The 12,178-nt window shown below is 43.9% G+C and overlaps 1 protein-coding gene across 1 annotated transcript in view; it reads left to right on the top strand.

Moving 5' to 3' along the window:
- The first annotated feature begins 3,195 nt into the window (after positions 1-3,195).
- The window catches only part of zc3h3 (zinc finger CCCH-type containing 3), a 248,604-nt gene continuing 239,621 nt past the window's right edge, over positions 3,196-12,178 (top strand). Inside the window, exons 1-2 of the mRNA XM_078215840.1 lie at positions 3,196-3,293; positions 6,098-7,745. Of these exons, the coding sequence (XP_078071966.1) occupies positions 3,248-3,293; positions 6,098-7,745 (1,694 nt within the window). The 5' untranslated portion in view covers positions 3,196-3,247. The remainder of the gene's footprint in view (positions 3,294-6,097; positions 7,746-12,178) is intronic.

Here is a 12,178-nt window from a genome sequence, read left to right as displayed (position 1 = left end):
GCCGTTTACCTTGACGTCCATCATCAACCAGGCGAGCTGGTGAGGCCTGGACTGGTCCAACGTGACCAAGGCCACTGTCAGATTAGGCGATGCGGTGGACGGTTCCCAAAATGGCGGCACCCGTGAGTCGGCTGATGTCACCCAAGATGGCGGCTCCCGTGGTTCGCACATGGCTGATGGCGTCCAAGATGGCGGCCTCCGTGGGTCGCACGCGGCCGCTGGCGTCCAAAATGGCGGCACCCGTGGATCGCACGCGGCCGATGGCGTCAACAACGGTCCCTCCTGCGGATCGCACATGGTGCTGCTGGGCCTGGGGGCCGATTTTGCCCTGCAAACCTTCAGGTAGTGACCCTTCTTACCACAGCCAGAGCAGATCGCGTCTTTCGCCGGGCAGCGTCGTTGTGGGTGCTTCTCCAGGCCGCAGAAGTAGCATCTCGGGCCTCCGGGGACTGCCGCAGTGGTCAGTTCAGCTTCGGGACGGGGCGTGGCATAGGTTTGCGGCCCTCCCGGGTACAGCGATGGCTGCGGTCGCAGTGTCCACGGTGCGCCCTCATGGTCGGGGGTGTAGGCCTCAAGGTTCCGGAACGCTACCTCCAGCGAGCTGGCAAGTTCCACAGTTTTCTTAAGGTCCAGCCCACTTTGTTCCAGCAGACGCTGCCGGATATAGGTCGACCTGATGCCCGCGACAAAGGCATCTCTGATCAGGTCGTTGGCGTTTTGGGCGGCTGAAACGGCCTTGCAGTTGCAGGCTCTGCCGAGTGCACGCAGTTCGCGCAGGAGTTGCTCAGTCGATTCCCCGGGCTGCTGTCTGCGAGTGGCCAGCAGATGTCTGGTGTAGACTTCGTTCGGTTGCCGGTTGTATTGGCTCTTGAGGAGATCGATTGCCTCCTGGTATGTCGCTGCGTTGCAGATCATCACGAAGACGTGAGCGCTGACGCAGGCATGGAGCACATGCAGTTTGTCTATGTCTGTTATGACGACAGAGGAGGAGGAGGCGATGAAGGTCTCAAAACAGTGCAGCCAGTGATCAAAAGAATTAGAGGTGCCAACTGCCTGCGGATCCAGATCCAATTTGTCAGGTTTCAGGAGTTGCTCCATTTCAAAAATGTTGTTTATAAAATTGATGCACCATTGATACACGCAAAGACTAGAGGTTGTGGAACAACAGGCTTTTATTAACAAGAACAGAAGCACTCCCAAACCGATGGCCAACTTGAACTGAGGCAAAGGGGCGGAGAGCAGCCACCTTTATACCCCAAGGAGGGCGGAGCCCCAGACCAAGGCAGCAGGGGCGTGCCCAGGCACATCCCACACACACACAGTGTTACAGTGGTTCACCACAGTTAGATTGACCCTTGGTCTTTGACCAAGCTTTTGGGTATCTTCCCTCATAACCTCTTGTGTGACCTGTTGCTAAATTTTGCGAAATAACAGCCCAGTGAAGCCCATGGGACATTTTACTCATAGAATCAAAGAATCCCTACAGTGCAGAAGGAGGCCTTTTGGCCCTTTGAGCTGCACCGACAACAATCCCACTCATGTCCTATCCCCGTAACCCCACATATTTACCCCACTAATCCCCTGACACTAGGGTCAATTTAGCATAGCCAATCCACTTAACCCGCACGTCTTTGGATTCTGGGAGCAAACCGGAGCAGCCGGAGGAAGCCCATGCAGACACTGGGAGAATGTGAAAACTCCACATACACAGTCACCCGAGGCCGAAATTGAACCTGGGTTTCTGGTACTGTGAGGCAGCAATGCTAACCACTGCCTTACGAATACAGGTTGTGACGAAAGGTTGTCAACTGAAGTGGAAATTTTCTCTCCAGGCTGGCAGGACTGTGAATATTTCCTGCAATTTCTGTTTTGTTGTAGCTTTGGCAGTATTTTATTTTGGTGTAAATATAAGTTGTTAAAAACAAAATATTGTGGATGCTGGAATCTGAAACAAAGACAAAAAATCTCAACAGGTCTGACAGCATCTGTGGAGAGAGAATAGGGTCAATGTTTGTGGCCTGGGTGACCCTTGGTCAGAGCTGGAACTCTGATACAAGTTAAAAGCAAAACACTGCGGATACTGGAATCTGAAGCAAAAGCAGAACAGCTTTGGCGAAGGATCATCTATTTTGATTTGATTTATTATTGTCACATGTATAGCATACATTGAAAAGAATTGTTTCTTGCGCACTATACAGACAAAGCATACCGTTCATAGAGCAGGAAATGAGAGCGTGCAGAATGTAGTGTTACAGTCATAGCTAGGGTATAGAGAAAGATCAACTTAATGCAAGATAAGTCCATTCAAAAGTCGAATGGCAGCCAAGTCGCTTGGTACGTGACCTCAGACTTTTGTATCTTTTTCCCTAAGGAAGAAGGTGGAAGAGAGAATGTCTGGGGTGTGTGGGGTCCTTAATAATGCTGGCTGCTTTGCCGAGGCAGCGGGAAGTGTAGACAGAATCAATGGATGGGAAGCTGGTTTGTGTGATGGATTGGGCTACATTCGCGACCTTTTGTAGTTCTTTGTGGTCTTGGGCAGAGCAGGAGCCATACCAAGCTGTGATACAACCAGAAAGAATGTTTTCTATGGTGCATCTGTAAAGGTTGGTGAGAGTCATAGCTGACATGCCAAATTTCCTAGACTGGAAATGTTGGCTCTTTCCTTTCCCACAAATGCTGTCAGACCTGCTGAGATTTCCCAGCATTAGGCCTTTTGGCTAAGATCAAGTGTAGTATCGACATGCTGTTCTTGGTTGAAGTCGTTAGGTTACATTTTAGCTCCATTGAAAGCAATTTTTAAAAGTGGCATCTCGGCCTTTTGGCTAAGATGCAAATGAGATCAAGCCTTATCAGCTTGGATCATGTAGATCAAGCCCAAGACAGGAGGTGAGAGCCCTGTCTTGTCAGCTTTGATCGGGAATGTCTCAACTTGCTGAGACTCTGAATTGGGACTTGATTTTGATTGAATTAGAATAAAAAACAAAAAAAAGTAGGTGATCTGCAACAACTACATTTCCCAGAGCTCTGTGCGGGAAACGCGTCATGGTCCCGGCATAGGGCCGCGCCCCACAGCGAATGTGATTGGTGTACAGCAGGCGCCCGCCCGCTTCCGAGTGGCTCAGGGCGCTGTCAATCATCGCCGGGTGGCGCCGCAACGGGTGACGTAGGATGAGCTACGTTATGACGTAGGGCGCCGTCGGGACGGGGGCTCCGGCGTGAGTTGTCGTTGTGAGCGGCCGGGGGTGTCATGGAGGATCGAGCAGCGCTGGAGAGGCAGATCCGGCTCCTGACCGGTGAGTACCAGTCAGCCTCAGCCGGACAATGAAACACCCACCTCTCGGTGATGGTGATCACCGGAGCTCAGGGAGGTGCCCCCCCCCCTCCTCCCGACCCGGTGTTTATTGTCTGTAAACAGACAGACTCCGGGATAACTGAGTGCCCTCTTCACAGGCCCTAATCCTCAGTGGTTATCTCTGTCAATGTGTGTGTGTATTGACTATGTAAGGTGGCGTTAACCATCCTAAAGGTGTTAGTCTTATTAAAATTCAGCGTCTGCTGCGGCTCAGTTGACACACTCTTGTAAGGAGGTCATTGTTGAGCCCCAAACTTTAACCCCAAGACCCCGGCTGACACTCCTGAACAGAATTGAATTTAACATTATTGTCACATTGATTCATTAATGTCGCAAGTCGGCTTACATTAACATCGCAGTGAAGTTACCGTGGAAATCCCCCAGTTGCCACACTCCGGCGCCTGTTCGGGTACACTGAGGGAGAATTTAGCATAGCCAATGCATGTAACCAACATATCAGTGAAAAGTATTGTTTCTTGCTCGCTATACAGACAAAACATACCATTCATAGAGTACACAGGGGAGAAGGAAAGGATAGTGTTGCAGTCACGGGGTAAGGAGAAAGATCAGTTTAATACAATCTAGGACCTGTGCAGTACTGGTGGAGAGAGTTGTACCCTTAGTCTTTCAGATGAGATGTCAAACAGAGTTTGCTCTGATTTTTTTGCCCTCTAGGGTGATTGGTGTATTTGTGCGCTCAAAAATATCCCATGGCACTCCCCCGAGAACAAAGCATGGGGAGTTCTTCCTGCTTTCCAGGTCAAATGACAGCAGCTGCTTGTTGTATAATTGCTCTGGTAACGTCATTAAACATCCCAAGGCACTTGGCAGGATTGTTATAAAGCAAAAATAGCCAATTTATATTTCAATCAACATGGCTAAAATAATTTTATTTTGTCAGTTTGTTTGATTGCGGTGTGTGGGATGTTGTGTACACACTGGCTGTCCCGTTTACCACATTACAACTGTGACTACATTTCAAAAATACTCCACTGTATGAGGAACTGGTTAATCATACTGTTTTAAAACCTCCTTGTTAATTTCTTTTTTGTATTGGCTTTTACCATTTGTTTATTATGTGAGTCTGTTAGGAGAATGAAAGTGGAACTTAACAAGTTTGTTTTATTTTGAATAAATGTTCAAGAATTAAGTAGTGATAAACAATGGTCAATTTCAAAAGTAAACCTAATTAAAATACATTCTAGGCAGAGACAGCCAGAAAAATTTGTTTATAAATACTGCATTGAACAGAGGAACTCTTTCTTCAAATCTGCTGAGGAAAATCATAGATGTGGGAAGTTGTGGATCAGTATACTGCAAGAACAGGATAATCAAACCGTTATTGAATGGTATCTATGCAATGTAACTATGAAATGTGAAAATTGCCACATGGCAATTTGGGATTGGGGTGGATACAAAGAGTGAATATTAGAACATATGAACAAACAAAGAAAATTACAGCACAGGAACAGGCCCTTTGACCCTCCAAACCTTGCTGCCCGACTGAACTAAAACCTCCTACCCTTCTGGGGACCATATCCCTCTATTCCCATCCTATTCATGTATTTGTCAAGACGCCCCTTAAAAGTCACGACCGTATCTGCTTCCACTACCTCCTCCGGCAACGAGTTCCAGGCACCCACTACTCTCTGTGTAAAATATCTGCCTGTGTAAAAATCTGCCTCATAAAAAAATCTGCCTGTGTAAAAAATATGCTTTAAAATTTGTTAGAGTCTAATCAACCTAGGAAAAACATTGTTTGGAAGTGTTAACGTGTTTTGAAATATCTAACAAGGATTTGCTGTAGTTACTGCTCAGTGTATTTTTAACTGTCAGTAATTATTATTGTAGGGTTAATGCATTTGTTAACATCTGAATCAATGCTGTGGACTTTTTTATTTTGAGGGGTAAGAAAACTATCTCACTATCTCTGCCTGGAATGCATTTCAGTTCAGTTTACTGTTGAAATTGATGTTGATTGGGAGAACAATGACAACCTGAACTCCCCTATCCTTTGAAAAGTGCCTTGGGATTTTTGTATCCACCTGAGACAGAGCAAGCAGGATCTTGGTTCAGTGTCTTATCTGAAAAATGGCATCATTCATATTGTAATGCTCTCTCGGGCCTGCAGCATCATCTTAGAATAATGTATGCAGGTCTCGAGTGGGGTTTGAACTTGTGATCTCTGACTCAGCTGAGAGTGCTAATACTGAAGCAAACTGCCATTAATGGTCCCTTTTAGCTTGGCTCATTTTGCAGCCCACTCGTCTCTGAGTCACAAGGTTAAGAGTCCAAGAACTATTTTAGGGCTTGAACACACAGTTTAGGGTCCTACTGTTGTGGAAAGAATTACCTTGCATTTATGTGGTATCATTCAATTCCTCAAAATTTCTAAAAGCACTTCAGTCAGTGACTTTGGAGTATAGTCATGATGTAATTTTGGAAAACTTTCAGATGTGTTTGGAACTGCTAACATGGTGATCCAGAGATGGGAATGTGGTGAATGAACAGATTGAATTCTCTCAGAACTAGTTGTTCATCTCATTTTCTGTTAGGGCTTTGCAAAATATGATTGCTTGCAGAATAAACAAGTCACTTTCATGGATTATAGGTACATAATGTTGAGACATAGGAGAAATGTATGAGACTCATATTTGCAAGTTTTTCTATAATAGCCCCTGCTTCAGTAAAAGTATCAGTGTAATATCAATCTAATTTATTTTTGTTTTTCTTTCCACCCCACAGCTCTCATAAGTAACCACAAGAATGTCCATGGGGATGTACCTGCATGTGCGGAACCTCGTAACCCACACATGCAAGGGCCATGGGCTAGTAGTCATCCTAAATATACATCTGTCTGCTCACAGCAAGTTCCGATGCATCATGGGTCAGAAGCTAGCAACTCGTGGCGAACAAAGTATTCGCTGGTCAATAAAAAACCCATCCACACCAGTGGCGAGGCACCTGCTAATGTTTCTCCAAGTGAGACGATGCTTGCTAACAGACATGAGTTGAACAGTTTTGGCAAATATGCAGTGGAGGCTCGCGAACCAGAAGGAGGCAGCTTGAGAGGCAAGTCCTATAAAACAGTTCAAGCAACTCCAAAAACACAGTCTTTGTTGGCCCTAAACTCTGAGCTTGCGGTGAAAAACAATAAGCTGTTAGCACTGAAGGAGAAGTTGCACAAAGTGAAAATGGCCAGAAGGATGGACAGGATACGTGCCATGACATCTCTCTCTGCAGAAAGGTCTCCCCTGGAAAATGCGAGGAAGCGGGATGAAGAAATACAAGTGCTGAAGATGGCAGAAATTACTGTTAAAATTGCAGGAAGAACAGAGGCAGTCATTCCTCCCAGCTCTCATGGAGTGACACTGCATGGTTCGACTAAAGTCCAACATGTGGAGTCGAGCTACTGTGCCAACCCAGGTACCGATTCATCAGTGCATAAGCTTCAGAAAACCTCTGTAAAGGGTAAAAGTCACTGCATTGCTGGTGCTACTTCAGGGGCAGCAGCAGGTACATTCCAGCAAGTTGTTAAGTCAAATGATGGTGCTCAGACAGGCCCTGAGTCACCAATAAGCAAATTACAGAAAGCACCCCTAATACATAAAGTTGCTGAGTTGAATGGAAAGGCCAAGAATGATTGTGTAACATCAGGAAAACTTCAGCATGTTTTGAATTCTGTGGAGCAAATGCTATGTAGTTCTTCCCCAGTTAAAAAATCCCAATATACATGGCAGAAAATAAAAGATGTCAGTGTAGATTCTGGATGCCAGAATGAGACTTTGATGACAGTGAAGGAGTCAGTCTCCGTTAACACTTCCCAGGTTCAATCGCATGTAGTTGGCGGCTGTTTGAAATCAAAAGCTCCATTTCCACATAAAGTGCTTAAGAAACAAAGGAACAACGGTCCTGTTTGCAACAGAGTGTGCAAGGGAAGGAAAACAAAGTATGTTTGGGTTTCGAGCGCTGCTAAACCAAGCCAGCCTACGAGATCCAGCGAGGTGGCTCTGAAGTCTGTCTCACCAAAGTCCATTAAAAGTGCCACAAAATATGTTGCTATGGGAGAAGTTGGTACAACACTCAATCCAAACCTGGAGCTCAGATCTTCGGGAAAGCAGAAAAAAGCGGGGTGCTGTCACAGAAGAGGAGCTTTATCGAACAAGTACTGCTGGAAAGCAGCGGAGATGGTTTCCCCTTCAAAGTCTCTCTATCAGTGGGAGTCACGGGTCTCCTTCCAGACAGGACCAACAGGGCATCGGGTACGATCTATAGCAATGAAGAAGGCTGAGTCTGCCTTTGATGTGCCTAAGAAGACAAGTTTTGGGACTGTATCTTCTCATTACAAAGTGAAGAGCAAAACTAAAATCATCAGGAAAAGTGGAAGTTTAAGGTGAGTCTGTGCATTTGAACTTTTAACAACTCTGCTGTGATTTGAAATCAAAGTATTATAATGTGTAATTATAAAGGGTGGTGCGATGGTGGTGGTTCACACTGCTGCCCCACAGGGTTCAATTCCGGCCTTGGGTCACTGTCTGTGTGGAGTTTTGCATGTTCTCCCTGTGTCTGCGTGTGTTTCCTCCCGGTGCTCTGGTTTTCTCCCACACTCCAAAGCTGCGCTGATTAGATTGATTGACCATGTTAACTTGCCCCTTAGTGCCAGGGAGACTAGCAGGGTAAATACGTGGGGGTTACGGGGATTGGGCCTGGGTGGGATTGTTGTCGGTGCAGTCTCCATGGGCCGAATGGCCGCCTTCTACACTGTCAGGATTCTGTGAATGTAAAGCATCTCAATGTTTAAAAACGTTGAAGGCTATATCTAAATGCAAGTTGCTGCTGTTATTCAGAATAATTAGCTGGTTTTTGTGCAAAATAATAGTTAAGAGAAGATTTTGGGTAGAAATAACAAAGGCATTTTTGCAAGAAAAATGATTTTAAAGACTGAGATGAGATAATAGCCAGTAAGTAATCTCATTAACCAACGATCTATTAATTACAAAACTGTGCTATTTTAAATAGCATCTGACCTTGTGTATTTCCGAAAGCTTTTGTTTTTTTCCTGAATATGTTGGTGAGGGACCTTGTGCTGTTGAATAGGTTGTTCAATTCAAATTATTGGATAATTTATTATTGGGTAAACAGTTTGATGTATCTGATGTTCAATGAATTTAAAGCTTTAATTTTATCTGCATTCTGTTGTAGTTTCTTTTATTTGTTCATGGGACCTTGGAGTCACTGGCAAAGCCAACATTTATTGCCTTTCCCTTATTTCTCTTGATAAGGTGGAGGTGAGCCCTATCCTTGAACCACTGCAGTGCATGTGGTGTAGGTACATTCACAATGCTGTTATGGAGGATGTTCCAAGAGTTTGACCCAGCAACCGTGAAGAAATGATTATTTAGTTCTAAGCCAGGATGTTATTTAACTTGGAGGTGAACTTCCAGGATATTGTGGTCCCATGCATCTGCTGCTCATAGGTCTAGGATTTTGAAGGTATTGTTGATGGACCCTTGCTGGATGGTTTCCGTGTGTCTTGCAGACGGTATACATAGATGGGCACATGGTAGCACAGTGGTTAGCACTGCTGCTTCACAGTGCAAGGGACCTGTCTTCGATTCCTGGCTTAGGTCACTGTCTGTGTGGAGTTTGCACGTTCTCCCCATGTCTGCGTGGGTTTCCTCCGGGTGCTCCGGTTTCCTCCCACATTCTGAAAGACGTGCTGGTTTGGTGCATTGACCCGAACAGGCGCCGGAGTGTGGCGACTAGGGGAATTTCACAGTAACTTCATTGCAATGTTAATATAAGCCTTACTTGTGACCAATAAATAAACTTTAACTTTACATTGTTGCCACTGTGCCGGTTGTGGAGGAAGTGATTTTTCTTTAAGGTGGTACTCAACCAGGCTGTTTGTCCTGTAATGTTAAGCTTCTTGAAACTGTTGGGACTGTATTCATCTAGGCAAATGAAGAATATTTCTTCTCACACCTTACTTATGCCTTATACATGGCAGAAAGGCTTTGGAGAGTCAGGAGGTCAGTTATCCACGGCTCTTGTAAGCACAATATTTATGTGGTTGGTCCAGTTCAGTTTCTGATCAATGGTGAACCCCAGATATTGATGATGGTGGGGGGATTCACCAAAGATAGTGCCCTTGAATGTCATGGGGAGGTGGTTAGATTCTCTCTTGTTGGAGATGGTTGTCACTCAATATTAGAGTGGTCCATGTCCACTCAAACAAGGCAGATAATACAGCATTTCTTTTTCAATAAAAGGTGTTTTAGTTATTTTTGCAATGGTTTGTTTATAAAGGATTCATGATGCGGAGAATCCTTATTTTAACCCATGGATTATGACACAGAGCCACTTGCCTCCCTTCCTCCCTGTACTCCAGAATTTAGAGATAAAGATGGCTTATATTTGAACATTGAAACTTTATCGGGTTACTGGCATTAGACTTTTATTTTGCTTATCAGGTTAGATCATTTGGAAACAATCCCGTAGTTTTAAAAGTAACATAGGAACATCAGAATTTCTAAACAGTAAAAGACCCCGGTTTATCAAATGTACCTTCTCGCACCCTGGTAGTCACAATAATGGTGTTGTTGAGTAAACATGACAACCAATCTCAATCATTTTGACTTTTATGCAAGTATATGTGGTAACTACTTGTGAGGATCCTCTTCCTCCCACTGTTCGGAAGCTTCAATGTTGGTATGCAAACATTGCATAAGGCAAACCCATGCTGTGGTAGAGAGAGCTTTGGGAATTATAGGTCCAAACTTATCTATTCCCCCAAGCTTTCAATTTACCATATACTTGTTGACTTGAGGCATAGTATATGAATAATTTATCATTCTTCAGAACGGGATATTCTGGGAGAACATGCATTTATTTCATTATTTGGTGATGATGTGACACACACATGAATCTGGTATTGTGCTTACTCAGAATGAGGAGCTAATCCACCATGGCATTGCTCAAGGACCAAGGTAATTGTCTACATCATCTTGTTTTATTCCACTCTTGATTTCTCTATTCGTGTCTTTGGCCTCCAGATTATATTTCACTCTTTGTCTCTATGGCTGTCGTGCACTTCTCTCATTGTAGTGTCTGTCTTTCAATCTTTCTATCTCATTTCATCTTGGCTCCCCTACATGCTCCTCTAGTGTGACAGCAGTCAAAATCTCATTTAATCTCTTGTAAATTAACTCTTGGATTTCTGTTATCATTCAGCACATTGCACTCCCTATGTGCCCTACCATTTGCTACAGTTGCTTCATTTATCAAATGTCTTTATAAATTCATGCTTCCATCTACTGTTTACAATGCTGCCTGCCGCCTAACTTTGTGTCGTCAATAAATATAGGTATGTGGCAATCCATGTACTTGTGATACAGCAATATCTCAGTTACAGCAAGATATGAGAAACGTTGCATAATTGAGTAATGAAATCAAATAAGAAACAGACACAGAATTTGAACTGAGGTGGCATCTCAATCGAGGTGTTGTCCCACAAAAATGTGCTGGACAATGAGGAAAGTGGATCACTGGACTTCAGATAATGTTGGTTACAGCTTTTTCCTTCCAAGTTCTTTAATTTGGATCAGGAGAGCTGACCTGGAACAGTTTTGTGTTAGTAAGAGAGCGCTGAATTAACACAGCATCAAAAGGCAAACTGACATTCCCTTGTTCAATGTTTCCCTCTTTCTCATGTCCTCCACTTGTCCTCACCAATGTCTGAGCTTCCCAACACTGCTGGAAGAAAGTGGATCCTCAGGCAGTTGTAAAAGTCAAATATTTGCAGCCAATCTTTTAGGTCAAAAGTCCTGAGGTTGACTTTTACATGTTTGAAGGATTAGCCTGCATGCTTGATGGATTGAGAACAGGCTGTCACAATGGAATTAAGTAAAAGCCAAAAACACTGAAGAATTCTCATTAATTCTCTCACATTTATTTTTAACATTGAAAACAATGTACATTTCATCCAACACTATATAAATATATATAACAGATTAATTACAACACTTCACATTGGCATCCTTTGAATTAACTCTGGTCACTATCTCAATCACTGAAAGACTTGTCCAAACAGCTTAGCTTAGTTGTGTAACAGCATCGTATGGATCTTCCAGATCGTCATTGGTAATACTAGTAACTCTGGCTTCATCATTACAAATTGGCCCTGATACTGTTGAGGGAATAAATTCCCTAAATTCCATGTTTTTGAAATGTTCTTTTTGACAGTATTGGATCAAGTTCATTACATGCATCTATAACCCTTTGGCACAGTGCTGCTAGTGAGGGTGCTCACACATTTCCACTCTTGGTGGATGTTTTTCACCTTCCAACATCCAATTTTTCCACATCTTTCAGATACTGTCCTTGAGAAGTTCATTTGTACACTTTCAAGGGCTGAAGAGCACTCAACTGCTGGGAATAACTGCTATGTCAGTGTTGGTTGATGTCAGCTCACCGACTACCTTGTTGACAAGGTGGGATTTGAACTTGGAAAACTATATGTTTTTCATCCAGCACAATGAGCTGTAACTTTGGCGAACCCTCCCATACCACTGACACTCCCCTGAAAGTTCTCGGGTAAGGGAATTGCATGGAAAGTTCATTCATCTGATGGGCTATTGCCCTGAACTGGGATCCATCCGAAATTTTGATATTAAATTGCAAACTTTGGATGGTTCCAACTGTGTTACAGCAAAGATTACACAGAAAAATTAGAAGAATTAAAACCACTTTTAGCTTCTGGTTAACTATTGTACTGTCCCACCTTCGGCCCGATAGCCTAGCTGTATAACATCATTGAATGGTTCT

The sequence above is a fragment of the Mustelus asterias genome, chromosome 7 (genome assembly GCF_964213995.1).
Source record: "Mustelus asterias chromosome 7, sMusAst1.hap1.1, whole genome shotgun sequence".
Classification (NCBI taxonomy): domain Eukaryota; kingdom Metazoa; phylum Chordata; class Chondrichthyes; order Carcharhiniformes; family Triakidae; genus Mustelus; species Mustelus asterias.
The sequence above is the reverse complement of the archived record's forward strand: the minus strand, read 5'-3'. Positions and strand labels throughout refer to the sequence as shown.